This window comes from Pongo pygmaeus, chromosome 11 (assembly GCF_028885625.2).
Source record: "Pongo pygmaeus isolate AG05252 chromosome 11, NHGRI_mPonPyg2-v2.0_pri, whole genome shotgun sequence".
In the NCBI taxonomy this organism is placed as follows: Eukaryota; Metazoa; Chordata; class Mammalia; order Primates; family Hominidae; genus Pongo; species Pongo pygmaeus.
The window spans coordinates 118,384,190-118,398,783 of NC_072384.2; the positions used below are offsets into that span (position 1 = coordinate 118,384,190).

The window sequence follows — 14,594 nt, forward strand, 5'->3', positions numbered from 1 at the left end:
AGGCTGACTGAAGTGACTATACGTCACCCTTGATGGAGTGAGCCCGCACACTGAAGCTGAGTACTCCACTCCCTTTCTCTGCTTCCAGTTAACATCACAGCCTTCTCTGCTTCCATGAGGCAGCACAGTGCCTCAGATCTGACACTGGGAGACCTTCAGAAAGTCACTTAAGAAGATTAGGGCCTGTTTCTTTATCTGCAAAAGAACAGGATGGGACTAGATGGCGTCTAAAGTCCTCTCCACCCTGTGGCTTCAGGTCTACTCCATGCCCATCTGTCTTCAAGAAGCACTGACAACTGTGGCAGAAAGGAACCCTGAAGCCCCAGCACGTAGAACAGTGGCTGGCACTGAGGGTCCTAAGCCCAGGGGGTAGGTGCTCAAGAGATATGTATTGGTAAGATGGCTGGATGGTTACATGGATGGACAGACCCTCCCTCAAATCCCAAGCCTACTGGCAAACAGAGAAGCTAGCTGTTTAGAAAGAGGGGCTCAGGAGAAGCCCATCACCCGGAAACATCGGGTACTTACATCAGGAGCAAGCACCGAGGGCAGCCTGGGAAGAAACACAGACCAAGAATCCACTCCTGACCCGGCCCTGCCACTGCGAGCTGTGTGACTGTGAACAAGGCACCCAGTTTGCTCCATGCACAGTTTGCTCCTGTCTTCCCAGGATGGGCTCGGGCCTGCCAGGCTTCCACACAAGTCACTGTGAGGTCCCAATGGCCCCACGTCAAGGAAAGGGCTTTGAAAACGGCAAGTGCTATGCAAGTGACAGTGACATCATTTATTATTCATGCTTAGGAGGGTGAACTCTGGTGCCAGACCACCGTGTCAGAATCCCAGCTCCCCCTTTTAATAGCTCTGTGGCCTTCAGCTTCAGTTCTTCGTCCGTGACATTGGGATCATCACAGCACCTCCCTCATTGCACTGTAATCAGGATTAAATCAGTTTATTTTTGTAAAGTGTTTAGAATGAAGCTCGGCAGATATGAAGTTCCAGTAAAGGGTTAATCTCTCACTGTTGCTATTATTGCTATTATGAGTGAAACCAGCCTCCTCGGGCTCCCATGGTGTCCCTCTGCAATCCAAGCACGATTTCCTACTGGGCAATTCCTCTTCCCCCATTCACCTCCTCCCCTCCAGACCCCCCAACCCGACCTGCAGACCTCCAAGTCATTCTACAGGGATGTTCCAAGCCCCTGTGCTGGGCCTGCCTGGGCGAGGAGAAGCAATGTGCACATCATTCCACCCCCAGTGCAGCTCTCCTGCACACAGAAGACCTGACATCCACCGACCTTGGTGGCCAACCCATTTGGTGATCACCCTTGAAAAATTCCTTTGACTCTTATTTTTCAGAATTTGAGAAAAGCTGCTTCAGCTCTTTGCAAGGATCAGGAGTGTCTGTGGCAAACAAGCCCTCTTGCCTCTCCATCCTGCCCCACCAGTACCCCATAGGAGGGTGGTGACCCTAGGTCCCTTCTACCCAAGGCCTTGGGCAACATCTGTTGAGTAAGATGAAAACACAGTTGAAGATTAAGCCACTTTACCCTGGCTGGCCCGGGCGCAGGTTGGGAAATGTATTTGGCTGGCAGGGCCTGAAGCTGGGCAGAAATTCTGTGTCTGGGATGAGGGGTCCTAATCCCAGGGGTTGGGATTTAAGCAAGATCAGTGAGAAGGCCAGGCAGAGAGCTGGAGCTGAACTGAGACATGAAGAAAACACAACACACAGAAGGACAGACACACCATGAGGGACAGGGAATGGGCAGCGAGGCCGGAGAGCAGCCTACCAAGGCTGAAGGGCAGGCAACAAATGGAAAAGGAAGGAAAAATACAAACCCACCCTTTCCTCCCTCTTGTGAACCTGTTCAAAGCACTTGCCTCGCCCGCCCGTGAGGAAACAGGTGCTGAGTGCTCCTGGGGAAGCCAAACTTTCTCCCGGTTTCCCCTGGGCCACTTTCCCACTCCCCAGGGACAGTAGCAGAGCTTCCAGCTAAAGGCAGCTGCCACCCTCCCCCATTGCCCCCCACCTTTAGGACTCGACAGCCCCACCCATTCACCAGCTAGGGAACATGGAGTCATAGCAGTCCTGTTTATTGAGTACCTAATCTGCCAGACATCAGGCTGAATGCCTTCCTTCCAACCATTCAAGAAACATATATAGAGCACCTACCGTGTGCAAGGCAGTGGGGACACAGCACCGAACAAAATACATAAAAATTCCTTGTCCTAATGGAGTTTACATGCTGGCATGGGCAAAGCCCCTTAAACAAGATAAATAAGTAAAATGCATAGTGTATCGGGGGCGATGCATGCTGAGGGGCAGTGGAAGCATGGAAGGGAGACTGGGTGCTGGGGAAAGGGAAATGCTGACACTTGAATAAAAATTTGAGGTTCGGCCGGGCGCGCACTAGCTCACGCCTGTAATCCCAGCACTTTGAGAGGCCGAGGCGGGAGGATAATTTGAGGTCGGGAGTTCGAGCCAACCTGGCCAACCTAATGAAACCCCATCTCTACTAAAAATGCAAAAATTAGCAGGGTGTGGTGCTGTGTGCCTGTAGTCCCAGCTACTCAGGAGGCTGAGGCAGGAGAAATGCTTGAACCCGGGAGGTGGAGGTTGCAGTGAGCCAAGATCATAACACTGCACTCCGGCCTGGGCGACAGTGTGAGACTGTGTCTCAAAAAAGACTTGAGACTGGGGGAAAAGCCTTGTGGGTATCTGTGGGAAGAGCATTCCAGGCAGGGGGAATAGCAAGTGCAAAGGCCTGGAAGGCATCATATATGTTCAAGAACCAGCAGGAAGGCCAGGCGGCTGAAACAGAATGAGTGAGGCACTGAGAAGGAGATGAGGTGAGAGAGGAAAATGACAAGACACAGGCGAATGAGAGGGAGCTGAAGCAAGAGGAAACCTGTCATGTAGGGCTGCTTGGGCCAATGGAAGAACCTGAGCTTTTGCTCCAGTGAGGTGGGCCGACATTGAAGGGCTTTGAAAACAGATGAATTAGATGGATTAATGTGCTCACTTTGGTCTTTTGGCAGCCTTACAGCATAGGTACCGTCACTAACTCCCATTATGAAGAAGAGAAACGGAGGTCCAGGGAGGTTAGCAATGTCAGGGTCATACACCAGGGAGTGAGGGAGCTGGGATGCAGAAGGAGGTGGTCTAACTCCCTCGCTCTTTACCACTGGGGAGGCGGATTGTGACTCAGGCAGGGGAACCTCTGGGAGCACAGTCTGGTGACATAGCCATTTCACCACCAGGTGGCTGATCCAGCCTCCTAGAAGGGCAGAGCCCCCTACACAGGTGGGGCACATCACAGAGACACGCAGCCTTGCTCAGGCACGAGTCTCTTCTGGATTCTAACTGCAGTCCCCCCAGCTGGAATGCCAACCTATTCCCTTTTGTCCCAACCTCTGACCACTCTTCATGTAAACAAAGCTCATGAGACTCCCGGCAGCCAGACATCTAGCTTCTGCCTGGTGGTCCCTAAACCCTGAACCCCCAGCCTCATAAAGCAGCCAAGGACATTCTGTTCTTAGCCACAAGGTGGGAGTTCAGCTGGAATAAGGGGAAATGTACACTCACCCCTCCCCGCCCGCCCTCCTCGGACTCCCATGGTGTCCCTCTGCAATCCAAGCACGATTTCTTGCTGGCAGTTTCAAGCCCGACTGCACTCCACCCCCAGCCCCCGCTGTTGCCAGATGACCCTCCACTGGGCTCCGTGTGAACAACACTCCACATCTGCAGCAGCAGGGCTGCGCAGCACTGAGGCCCGGGAGAGCCTGGCCCTAGTGAGACCAGGGAAGGAGAGACCACTGCAAAGAAGGTAAACAACCCCAGCAGGGCCTGAGCCAGAGCGTGCAGAGCAGTGACACTCAGAGTCCCAAGCACTTCTGTGCACTTCATTTCACTCCATCACCACCCTGAATAGGGAGGGAGGGAGAGGGAACACTCATCAACATGGAGGGGCCCCTTGGAGCATCTCCACAGCAAGGAAAATTGAGTTCCAGAAAGAAACAGGATGGGACCAGCCCCTTGTCATACAGCAAGTGGATATTGATAAAAGGAAGGAGACTCTGGCCTGACTGAGCACCCAGTGTCTGGGCTGAGCAAGTCACCACAGAGGTGTGTGAGGTACCTACAACTGCCTGGGCCCCAGGACAGCCTTGCCCCACCCCAGGCTCCTGCCAACATTAGTACTGCCACAGGCAACTCCACAGCCTGATCCGATTGTGCCCGCAAGGTGCCCTTCCGGGACACACCCACACACCTGTACACAGGCACACACGTGCATGCAGGCAGCCCCCTTCCTTCCCCAGCAGCCCCCAGAGCCTTGTCTGCCTCCAGGGCCATGGTGGGGAGGAAGAAGACCTCTGAAGGGTGAGAAGGTGGTGAGAGGCAGGAAGGAAGAGTGCCCAGTGTGCCAAATCAGCCCAGCTGGCATCAGGGTGGAGCAGGGCCCTCTCTACCGCCCACAACTCACAGGGATCCCACCCCAGTCCAGGCTATGGTGCAAGCCTGATTCGGGGGTGATGGGAAGAGGAGTGGAGGAAATGGAAAGGGAGCAGAAAAGCAAAAAGCCAAGGGGCTTACAGGCAGAACAGAGGTCGCCTGTGAGGAGAAACTGCCCAGGTGAATGGACTCTGAGGGTCATCCCCCGCCTCCAGCCCCAGGGTGCCTGACCCGGGGCCAGACAGGCAGAAGGAGATGCCATGGCAGCCCCTGGTCCTCTGAGTCCCGGGACAACAGGCACCTGGCCAGGCCTGGAGACACACAAGATGCCCTTTTATGGGTTTTTCTAAGGACGCAAGTCTCAAGGTTGGAAATAGCAGGCACTGCATCTCATCAGAAGGGACCTCATGACTCATTTCCTCCCAGGCCCGCTTTGGCCCAGGGAGGTCGACCCTCCTCCTCCACCTAATTGTCCGACACCCCAGTTACCAACATATTTGGGTCTAAAGAAAGCTGCAGCTGGGAGCTGCGGAGGGATGGGAGGCAGGGCTTGCAGGGCAAAGAAGGGCTGTCACTCACCACCAGCTCATGGTTGGATGGAGGAACGCAGGGGGCAGCCACCTGTGGAAGGAACAGAGAAAGGGCAGGTAAGCATATCTTGTCTCTAGAGACAGCCAGCACCTCCTGAGGTCACCCCACACCTCCCCCTGCTTCATTCCCTCACAGGGGCTGACACCATCCAGGTTGAGAGTTCTTCAGCAGACTATGGAGCACCACAGAAAAAATACTCCAGCAATAACTCCTGGGAAAGGGAGCGGGGGCTGCAGAAGGCAAAAATGAAATGACCGTCACAATTAAAATTCTGTGACAAATATGCAGATGCTGGGAGACTGGAGATCACTGCACCGGCATTTCAACAAGAGAGGCTTCAGGTAATAAGAAGGATTTTTTTTTTTTTTTTTTGCTCTATGTCCTGAATTTTCCACTATATGGTAAAATTCATTTTACATTTTTAAAAACTGTGATTAGGACCACCATCAGAAAAGGGAGAGTCACCTCCTTGGTTCTCCCCATTGCTAAGGGATCTCACCCAAAGGTCAGAGCTGCAGAAGGCTCCTACCAGCTCTGGCACTTTCCCGGAGCATGCATGAAATGGGTTGGTAAAGGGACCTACCAGCCCTTCCAAAGAAAGCCATGAGTGCGGCTAATACATGTGGAAGGCTTGGAGAGGCAGAAGCACTCTCTGTGAGTGAGCTATGATCTTCACCAGTTTCATGATCCTCATCTGCCTCTCTGATCCAGAGAAGGAGATGGCAACTTGAACCTCCAGACAGAGGGAAGAAGGGAGAGGGGGAGAGCAGAGGGGAGGGAGGGAGAGGGAAGAGGAGAGCGGAGGGGAGGGAGCGAGAGGGAGGAGGAGAGTAGAGGGGAGGGAGGGAAGGCTCCATTGCTCCCTTCCCTGAGATAACATTCCCCTGGCCAGGCCTGGCAGGTGAGCTATTACCCTGACAATTAGCAGGGGCATTTATCAGAGACTGAATGTGCTCCTTTTTTCTAGCCAGGACACGTTTTTCTTGGAGCTCAGTCCTCAACCTTGGCTCCAATTCCCAACCTGAACACCAGGCAAGGGGCCCACAGTGGGCACAGAGTGGAAGACTCTCCCTCGGGCATGAGGCTATCTGGGAACAAGCCATGGATGTCCAAAGAGGGGGTAGCTGCCTCCCCCAGACAGTGGGCAACCCCTCCTCACCCACCAGCCCGGTGGAGTGGTGGCGGCAAGAGCCCTCAGTCCAGCCCCAGCTGGTGCTGACTGCGCATTGGGCACCCTAGCTGAGCCCTCCCTCCGGCTGACCTCATGCTGTCATCCCACCAGTCCAGGGATTCCCCAGGCTTGACACAGCAGCCCAGACAGGGCCAGCACCTGTGGGACAGTGTGCTCCAAGCTCTGGAAGGGGCAGAAGTGGCTGGGAGCTGGCATTCCTGGGTTCCTGATACAGTCAGGCTACAGACTCCCTGCCCAACTCATTCTCCAGCAAAGAGGTCCAAATCGAGTCCTAGCATTTATTCCCCTTTCTCCACAGAATTCTAGGACTGGTGGGAGAATCACAGGGGGCCGAACAGAACCAACAACAATAATACCCAATACTACTGAATGTGTACTAGATGACAGGCATGATTATAAATGCTTTACCTCTGTTAACATTTTTAATCCTTTCAACAACCCAGTAAGGTGGGTTACTATTGTCATTCCCACAGTTGCGGTGCACGGGGCATGGATAGGTTAAATTGCCCAAGGTCACACAGCTGATAAGTGGCCGAGATTTGAAGCCAGGCAGTCTGAGTCCCAAGATGAGAAGTGAAGGGAAGCTTATCACTCGTGGCCCCAATTTCAGAAGAATGAGGAGACACAGGGGGAACAGAACTGCCCCCAGAAGCCCAGGGTCCTTAATCCACACCAGCATGGGGCTATGAGTGATTGTTTTAGAAGAGGCCTCTGAGGGACAGAGCCCAGGGCTGGAGGAGAGGGTGCCAGGGTAACAGATTGGGAGGGAAGGGGAGGTCCCCAGAGCTGGCTGTGGCCTGCAGGGCTCTCTGCTTACCCTACCCACGAGACCAGGTCTCAGCTACAGGGGACACTGCTGTCCCTGCCAAGCACAGCACCAAACCCTGCTCTGGGGACTGGGAGGTTTCAAGGTCAGGGGCCAGGGCCCCAGGGTGCCTTCTCCCAACCCACTCTGTCACCATGGGTCCCTCAGTCCTGGGGGAGGGAGTACAATTCCCAGGACAGCACCCTTGCTGTGTTCTTTTTCTGAGCTTGGGCTGGGCAGGGACCACGAGCCAGGCCATGCTGCCAGAGGACGGGCTGATGCCTGCCACTGCCAGGGCCCCAGCCTCCACCAGTCCCCTCCCTCACAGGAGGTGTGTTTCTACTCTCCATTTAGAAGCTGGGGATTGGAAAAGGGAGGGAGGGGGTTATGGCTACATTTTGAACCAGCAGCAGAAGAGACAGGTGTTCTCTGAGACCAAGAGGAAGGTCTCCCTCCCAGACCTACTCGCAGGCAGTGGACAGGAGGGGGCCCAGGTATCCTGACCGCAGGTCCCTTCCCTGGCCTCCCGAGGCAGAGGCACCCCCTAAGAACCCGGCCCTGCAAGGGAGCTGTCAAGCCCCAGCCCGAGGGCCTGATGCCTGGGTGCCCCCTCGTGGCCTGCCGCCCCCCACGGCGTCCTCCATCCTCCGCCCACAGCCATGCATTCCAGGCCCGCTGGCCAGCCAGCCCACTGACTTTGTTGTGTGTTTCAGTGTTTCTTGTCTCTCTCTTTTTTTTTTAAAGCAGAGAAATGTTTCCTTAAAAGGCTCTCGCCTTCCCTCCGGCACCCTGGCCCCTGGCCACCCTCTCAGGAGCCCGGAATGTGCCAGGGAGAGCCAGGGCCCCATGCCACTCTGTGGCCCATGCCCTGTGGCCCCACAGTCCTGGAGTCCCCAGGGGGCCCAGGTAAGGAAGCCTCCCTCTGCAGAGGGCAGACTCTGGGGGTGGCTATAGGGGGTCTTGGTGCCAGCCCTGTCATAGGCTCACCTCCCAGAGCTGTCAGTGCAGGATTCCAGGGCTCAGACCCAGAAAGTCAGCCTCAGGTAAGCCCCCTTCCCCCAGCGGACCTCAAGCAAACCATTTAGACATTGGGAACTGACAGGGTGTTCTGCTCAATCTTTTCACTCTGAATAACATAGCAATAAAAGTCACAGCAGCAAATAAACTCCCATCACCCTTGCTCAGTGCCAGACACTGTTCTCAGCAGTTTGCATTAATTAACTCATTTAATTCATGTAACAATGCTGATCGTTATCATTATTATCCCCATTTTGTGGATGAGAAGACTGAGGCACATAGAGGCTAATGAGTTGGCCAATAGGAGGCACGATGCAAAGTCAGGGTCCGGGTCTGGAGACGTGCTCTTTTCCTCTATGCTAGAAACACACACGTCCACAGAGCCATCCAACAGCTACAGGAGCAATGCTCACAGAGTGAGTGCGCTATGTCTACACTCAGCCCTTTGCTCATGCTAACCAAAGCTTAGTTACTGTACCAAGCCCTTTGCTCTCATTGGATGCTATTACCCCCACTTCACAGATGAAGAAACTAAGGCACAGAAAGGTTAACAATTTGCCCAGCACTGCAGCAGAGCAGTCTGGCTCTGGAGGCCGCGAGGTGGAGCCCCGGGGGTGCAGCTGGAAGGTGAGCATGGTAGCCTCCCAGACCAGGGCTGATGCCTGGCACTTGTCAGCCCCCACACCCACTAGTATTTTTTCAACTTCAAAGGTCCCTGAGCACAATGCCAACAACAGGGCACACCCACGGAGACTCCCCCAGGACACAAGGGTCTAAAAGCACTAGAGAGCAGCCAGCCCAGGCAGGGAACTCCCTGCATGACCCAGGCTCTGCCCTCGTCTCCCTCTTCGTTCTATGCTCGGCCCCCTTGTCTGGGACCCAAAGCCACACACAGAGGTGGGTTCCCCTCAATCCCTCCAACACCTAGTTCTGTTCTTCCTCGGAGCCTGTGCGTACACAGTTCCCTCTGCCTGGAATGCTCTTCCTCCAGCTGTCTGCGTAGCTGTGTCCTTCCTGTCCTTCTGGCTTTGGCTTAAATATCACCACCCCAGAGACCCTCCCTAATTCCCTTATGTTTCTCTCTCTCTCACACACACACATACACACAGCCCCACACAATATTCTCTCTCCCACACTCATATCTCTTCCTTCACAGACCTTATTACAATTTGTAATTATAGGTGTGTGTGCTTCCTTGTCTATAATCTGTTTCCTCCTCTAGAAAACAAGTGTCATGAGGGCAGGAAGCACATCTGATCCGTCAAACTAGTCCAGCACACAGCCAGCACACAGTAGGTACACGCTAAATGTGTGTTGAAGGAATGAAAGTGATTCTAGGCCTGAAGAAAGGAGGCACCTGTGGCCACTTGTGGTAACAATCGCTGCCATTTGTTAAGCACCTACTATGCGCCAGGCACTGGGGCTAATTTTGTCATACACCTGATCTCTCTGAGACCCTCCAAGCCCGCAGAGTCAGCAATATTGCTCCCATTTCACATATGGAGAAATAGAGGCTCCACAAGGTCATGATGTTTGCCCAGGTTAATCAGCTGGGAAGGAGTTTCGATCATAATCCCACTACACCTGCATTTGTGAAAGACAAAATTTCTTGAGATCTTGGCCCTTTGTGTGTCTGGTGAAGTGGTTATGCAGTGGTGACCCACTGAGGTTTTTGATCCGTCTCATCACAAGACTTAGGTTGTCTCATCATGGTATTTCAGGTGACTGCAGTTATAAAGCTGGGGGTACACAATTACCAACCACAGCAACATGTGTTTGTACATTTCCCTTTTGCTTACTTCTTTATGAATACGGTTCATCTGCTCATAACTGTTATACCAGTGTTACTAGCATTAAACACCTGAGTGTTTATGCTTGCAAAAATATAAGTGCTATTATTGCCTATTTTATTGTGTAAAATGGCCTATGAAATGTTCTGTCGTGTTTTTACATGTTTCTCAAACCAAACCCCTTTTAAAAATGTAAATAAATATCTTTTTTTTTTTGTGGCCTGTGGACTCCAGGCATTTTTATGGTCTGTGGACTCCAGGCACTGCTCTTTGCAGATCAAGAGAAAACCCAGGCGTTTGCCTAGCAGTGCCCCTCTCACCTCTCAAACCTGCAAGTGGCAGGACCAGAGCCCCAACTGGGTGACACTCTTGTCCCCAGGCCACCAAGAAAGAGCCAACCTCTCAGCCTTGGTTATGTAAAATCCCAAACTCCTAAGCTTGCCCAGCCCTCCAAAGGGGCTCCCCACACACACTCACACTCACCTGGCCCCTGAGACTGGAGAGGACAGCTTTGCCCCCAGCTTAAACGAGACCCACGTGCATCTGGGAATTCAGCATTTCATATAAGACTGAGTGGAAAAGGGGTCCCCCCACCATCTCCTGCTAGTCCCTTTTTCTTTACTGTGGTAAAATGCACATAACATAACATTTACTATTTTAACTATTTCTAAATGTATTTGGTGGCATTAAGTACATTCACGGTAATGTACAACCATTACCGTTATCCATTTCTAGAAACTTTTCATCATCCCAAACATCCTCACACTCACTAGCCCTCATTTCCCCTCCCCCAAACCCCTGGTTACCTCTAATCTACTCTCTTTCTTTATGAATTTGCCTATTCTAGGTACCTTCTGTAAGAGTAATCATATAATATTTGCCCTTTGATACCTGGCTTATTTTACTTAGTGTTAGAGGCTGAATTCTATGTCCTCCTTCATATATTAAAGTCCTAACCCTCAGTAGCCTCAGAATGTGACTGTATTTGGAGACAGTGTCTTTAATGAGGTAACTAAGTTAAAATGAGGCCCTAATCCAATCTGACTGGTGTCCTTGTAAGTAGAGGAAACAAGAATATATACCAGGATATACACAGAAATATACCAGGGAAGACCATGTGAAGGCACAGGGAGAAGGTGGCATCTCCAAGCCAAGAAGAGAGGTCTCAGGAGAAACCAACCCTGCTCATAACTTGATCTCAGCCTCTGGATTCCAGCCTCCAGAACCATAACAAAATTCATTTCTATTGTTTAAGTCACCCAGCATATGGTATTTTGTTATGGCAGCCCAAGCAGACTAATACCCTTAGCATCATATTTTCAAGAGTCATTCATGTTGTAGCATGTATGAAAACTTCTTTTTAAGGCTGAATACTGTTCCATTGTACAGATTACACCACCTCGTGTTTTTCCATTCATCCATCCATGGACACTTGGGTTGCTTCCAGAGAAGTTCTTTGCTGACACCCACCTCACATCCTTGCCCCAAAAGTTACATGGGAGGGAAGGAAACTGGGGTTTGTAGAGCACCCACTGTGTGTCTCTGAGCTGGGTGCTTTACATACCTTATTTTTTGTGATCTTCTTGACAAGGTTTTCAGGTAAATGGGCTCGGAGAAGTTAAGCAATCTGCCCCAAGTGGAATAACTAGTGGTAGTCATTGTGACAGCAAAAGAAGTGTTTACTGCTAAGCTCTCTGCATGCCAAGCACTGTTCTAAGCTTTTGTGTATACATCGCTTCACTCCTCACAACCACCCACGAGGCAGGCATTAGCATCCCCATCCTCCAGGGTCTCAGGCAGTCCTCTCAACAATTCTGCCAGACCGGAGAAGGCACAGCTTCCAAAGGACGGTATCAGGGCTGTCACCTAGGTCTGCTGGATTCAAACACCTGCCTTGCCCCACCTGTCACGCTGCCTTTACAGTGGGACAGGGCCCATGCTGTGGCAGAGGTGCCAGGGCTGTGGGATCACAGAGAGAAGTCAGGGGCCCCAGGAAGACTCCATGGAGCAGAGGCATCTGAGCCTGGCATGGAGGATGCATTGCTTCTGTTTATCCACTGTGTGTCTCACCCACTACCCTGAAAGCCCCAAGAGCAGGCAGCACATGGCTCATTTCCATTGAGAAGTCCCCATGCCTGGCTCAGAGCCTGATGCCCACTTGGTGAGTAGATAAGGTTTTGATAGGTGGAGATGGGGAAGGGACATTTGGGGGTAGGAATAACACATTAAAAAGGCACGGAAGTGGGAATGTTTGGCATGTTGAAAGAACCACTAGAAGCCCCCTTTGGCTGGGACACAGGATGAGTGAAGGAAAGGAAGAGGAGCATTGAAGCAGGCATTGGAAGGGATGAAGGGAAGAAGGATGGCACAACTGTCTTTCTAGGCTTGACCAGGGGCAACCTTGAATGCCCAGTGAAGGAGTTAAATTTTAGCCATTGGCACTGGGGAGCCACTGAAGGCACTTGTGTAGGAGAAGGACCAGGCTGAGACTGTGCTCCAAATAAGGATGTCCAGGAGTAGGGTCTGGGGGAGGTGAACGGTGGGAAGTTTAAGGCAAGCAAGGATGTACAGTCACATTACTAATAACAATAAGGGGAAGGAGAAAGTAGGGGAGAAGAGGACCCTATAACCCAGAGACAAGAGGCCATCAGGCACCCTGAAGCCTAGGGGCCCTCCTCTCCACCCTAACAAAACACACATTTGCAGTAACCCCCATCCCCACCCTTGACTTCTCTTCCTCACCCAGAGCATGGGAGGGTGCCACTACCCATTCTTAGAGCAGACCTGGCATGCCCACAGCTCTGCCTGCTGTTCACCCTCTGGGCCCTGCCCCAGGAACCTGTGGCCAGGAGGCAGGCAGCTTCTGAGCCCTGGTCTCTGAGACGATACCAGACGGGTCCAGAAAAATCCAGACAATAATCCCAGAAGGCCCCAGCCTCCATGCCCGTGATAAGGAAATAGGCAAGTGAACCTCCTATCTGTGGACAGTCCAGCACTTCAGGGCTCACACCATAAGTCCACTGGAACTCAGGAAGGCCCTAGACAGCCCCATTCAACCTGGTAAGGCAAGCTGGGAGGCCCAGGGGAGAGGGTCAGTTGTTAGCCTGGCAGCCAGGAGGGAGGCAGGCCTCCTTCAGGACCTGAGGATGCTCAGCAGACAAGGAGCTGCAAGAATGCCAAGGCCATGGAGGGAGGGCATGGGGACAAGATTATGAGGCTTGCCTGAAAGGGCCAGAGGTCTCAAGGGTCCCAGCATAGCTCAAAGACATTGGCCTCCCAGGCTGAGCCTCAGGCCCTCAGAAGGCGGGATCCTGGAGAGAAGGTGGCCACTGCCCCGGCCCATTTCCTCCCCAGGCCTGTGCACTCCCCGCCAGGCAGCTGGCCTTCCCCGGGGCTTGCTCCAGCCTCTCCAGGCTCCCTGGCCTGCTCGGCTATTTCCTTCCCTTATATAGAGTTCTATTTGGACCAGGAAATGAAGCGCATCAAGTTCCTGGAGGCAAGAAGGGGCCTGTTCCCAGCAACACCAAGCCAGGGCACACACACCCAAGCCCTGAGTGTCCCTCCAAAGACAGTGGGGACAGGGAGCGGGCCTGGCCCTTTCCCCAAACCCAGCACAGGCTGGGACCCAGAACCTGGAGCAGACAGGACACAGGGGAGTCCCAGAGGGCTGACTCACCAAGGCCCCAGGCCCCACCCCTCCCCAAATCCTCCTGAGCCAAGCTCCTCTTAGATCACTGGTCCCATCAACCTGTCCCCAAAGCTCCAGCTGCCCAGTGCTTCCTCTTCCATTTCCTCTTCTTGTCTCAGGATCCTCTTCCCCAGCCCCACTCACTGACCCCCCAGCCCACTGCTAGGCTCCCTGTCCTGCAAGGCACTTGAGATGGGCTCTCCAGACAGGGGAGTTCCTCTTCAGACAAGAACCTCCCCACCTCTAACCACACCCACACACAGAGCAGCTGCCAGGTCCACATAAGGGCCACTCAACAACCAGACATGAACAAGGCAGGGAAGAGCAGGTGTGCCTGGCCCTTCAGGAGCCTGCAGAATGTGGAGTTCTGGGCAGCTTCAGTCAGAAGCTGACAACAACAAGGGGAACTCGGGGGGACCAGCATGCCAAGCTGTGGGACCCATGGGCCTCCCAACCACTGAAGCCAGCCCCTCCCAAGCCAGCCTGGAAGAAGGCACGACACCATGGCACCCAGATGGACCCACCCCAGGTGAAGGCAGGGAGTCTTATCTGGAGATTAGCCTCCAGACAAACCAAGCAGGGATCTCAAGGGCCCTGGCTCAGGGGCCACACTCACCCACACCCCGAATCAGGGAAGCTGGGAGAGGTGAGGCTGCACACTAGGCTGGACTTCTTAGGAGCATGTGCTGATAAGCAGGGGGGTCAGAGACATGGGGTTCAGCAGAGCTGCACTGAGTACCTACTGTGTGCCAGGCCCAGGGAGCACAAGACAGCAAGCCTACCGGGGCAGGGTGAGAGGGTCCCCGCAACAGCCAGGACAAAAGGCCAGGACAGGCAAGGCCACAGGGAAGCACCAGTGGGGGTCAGAGGGCACGGAGGGGCCCAGGGCATGACCCGTCAGCATCCTGGATTCATGATCCTGCCCACACTCGGCCACCTCCTGGCCTTCCTGCATGGCACTGACAACCTCTGCCACCACCCCCAGCTCCACCCACCACCCCTCCCTCAGCCCTCCACCCCCCACCCACCCCGGCCACCAAAGTTGTTCAAGCCAGAGGCCCG

The 14,594-nt window shown here is 53.5% G+C and overlaps 1 protein-coding gene across 13 annotated transcripts in view; it reads right to left on the bottom strand.

Annotated features, from left to right (window-relative positions):
- TNS1 (tensin 1) overlaps positions 1-14,594 on the bottom strand; it is a 211,352-nt gene that overhangs the window by 114,966 nt on the left and 81,792 nt on the right. For all 13 annotated transcript variants that reach the window (XM_063647941.1, XM_063647939.1, XM_063647938.1 and 10 more), the window contains one exon: positions 5,029-5,070. In XM_063647941.1, coding sequence (XP_063504011.1) covers positions 5,029-5,070 — 42 coding nt within the window. The remainder of the gene's footprint in view (positions 1-5,028; positions 5,071-14,594) is intronic.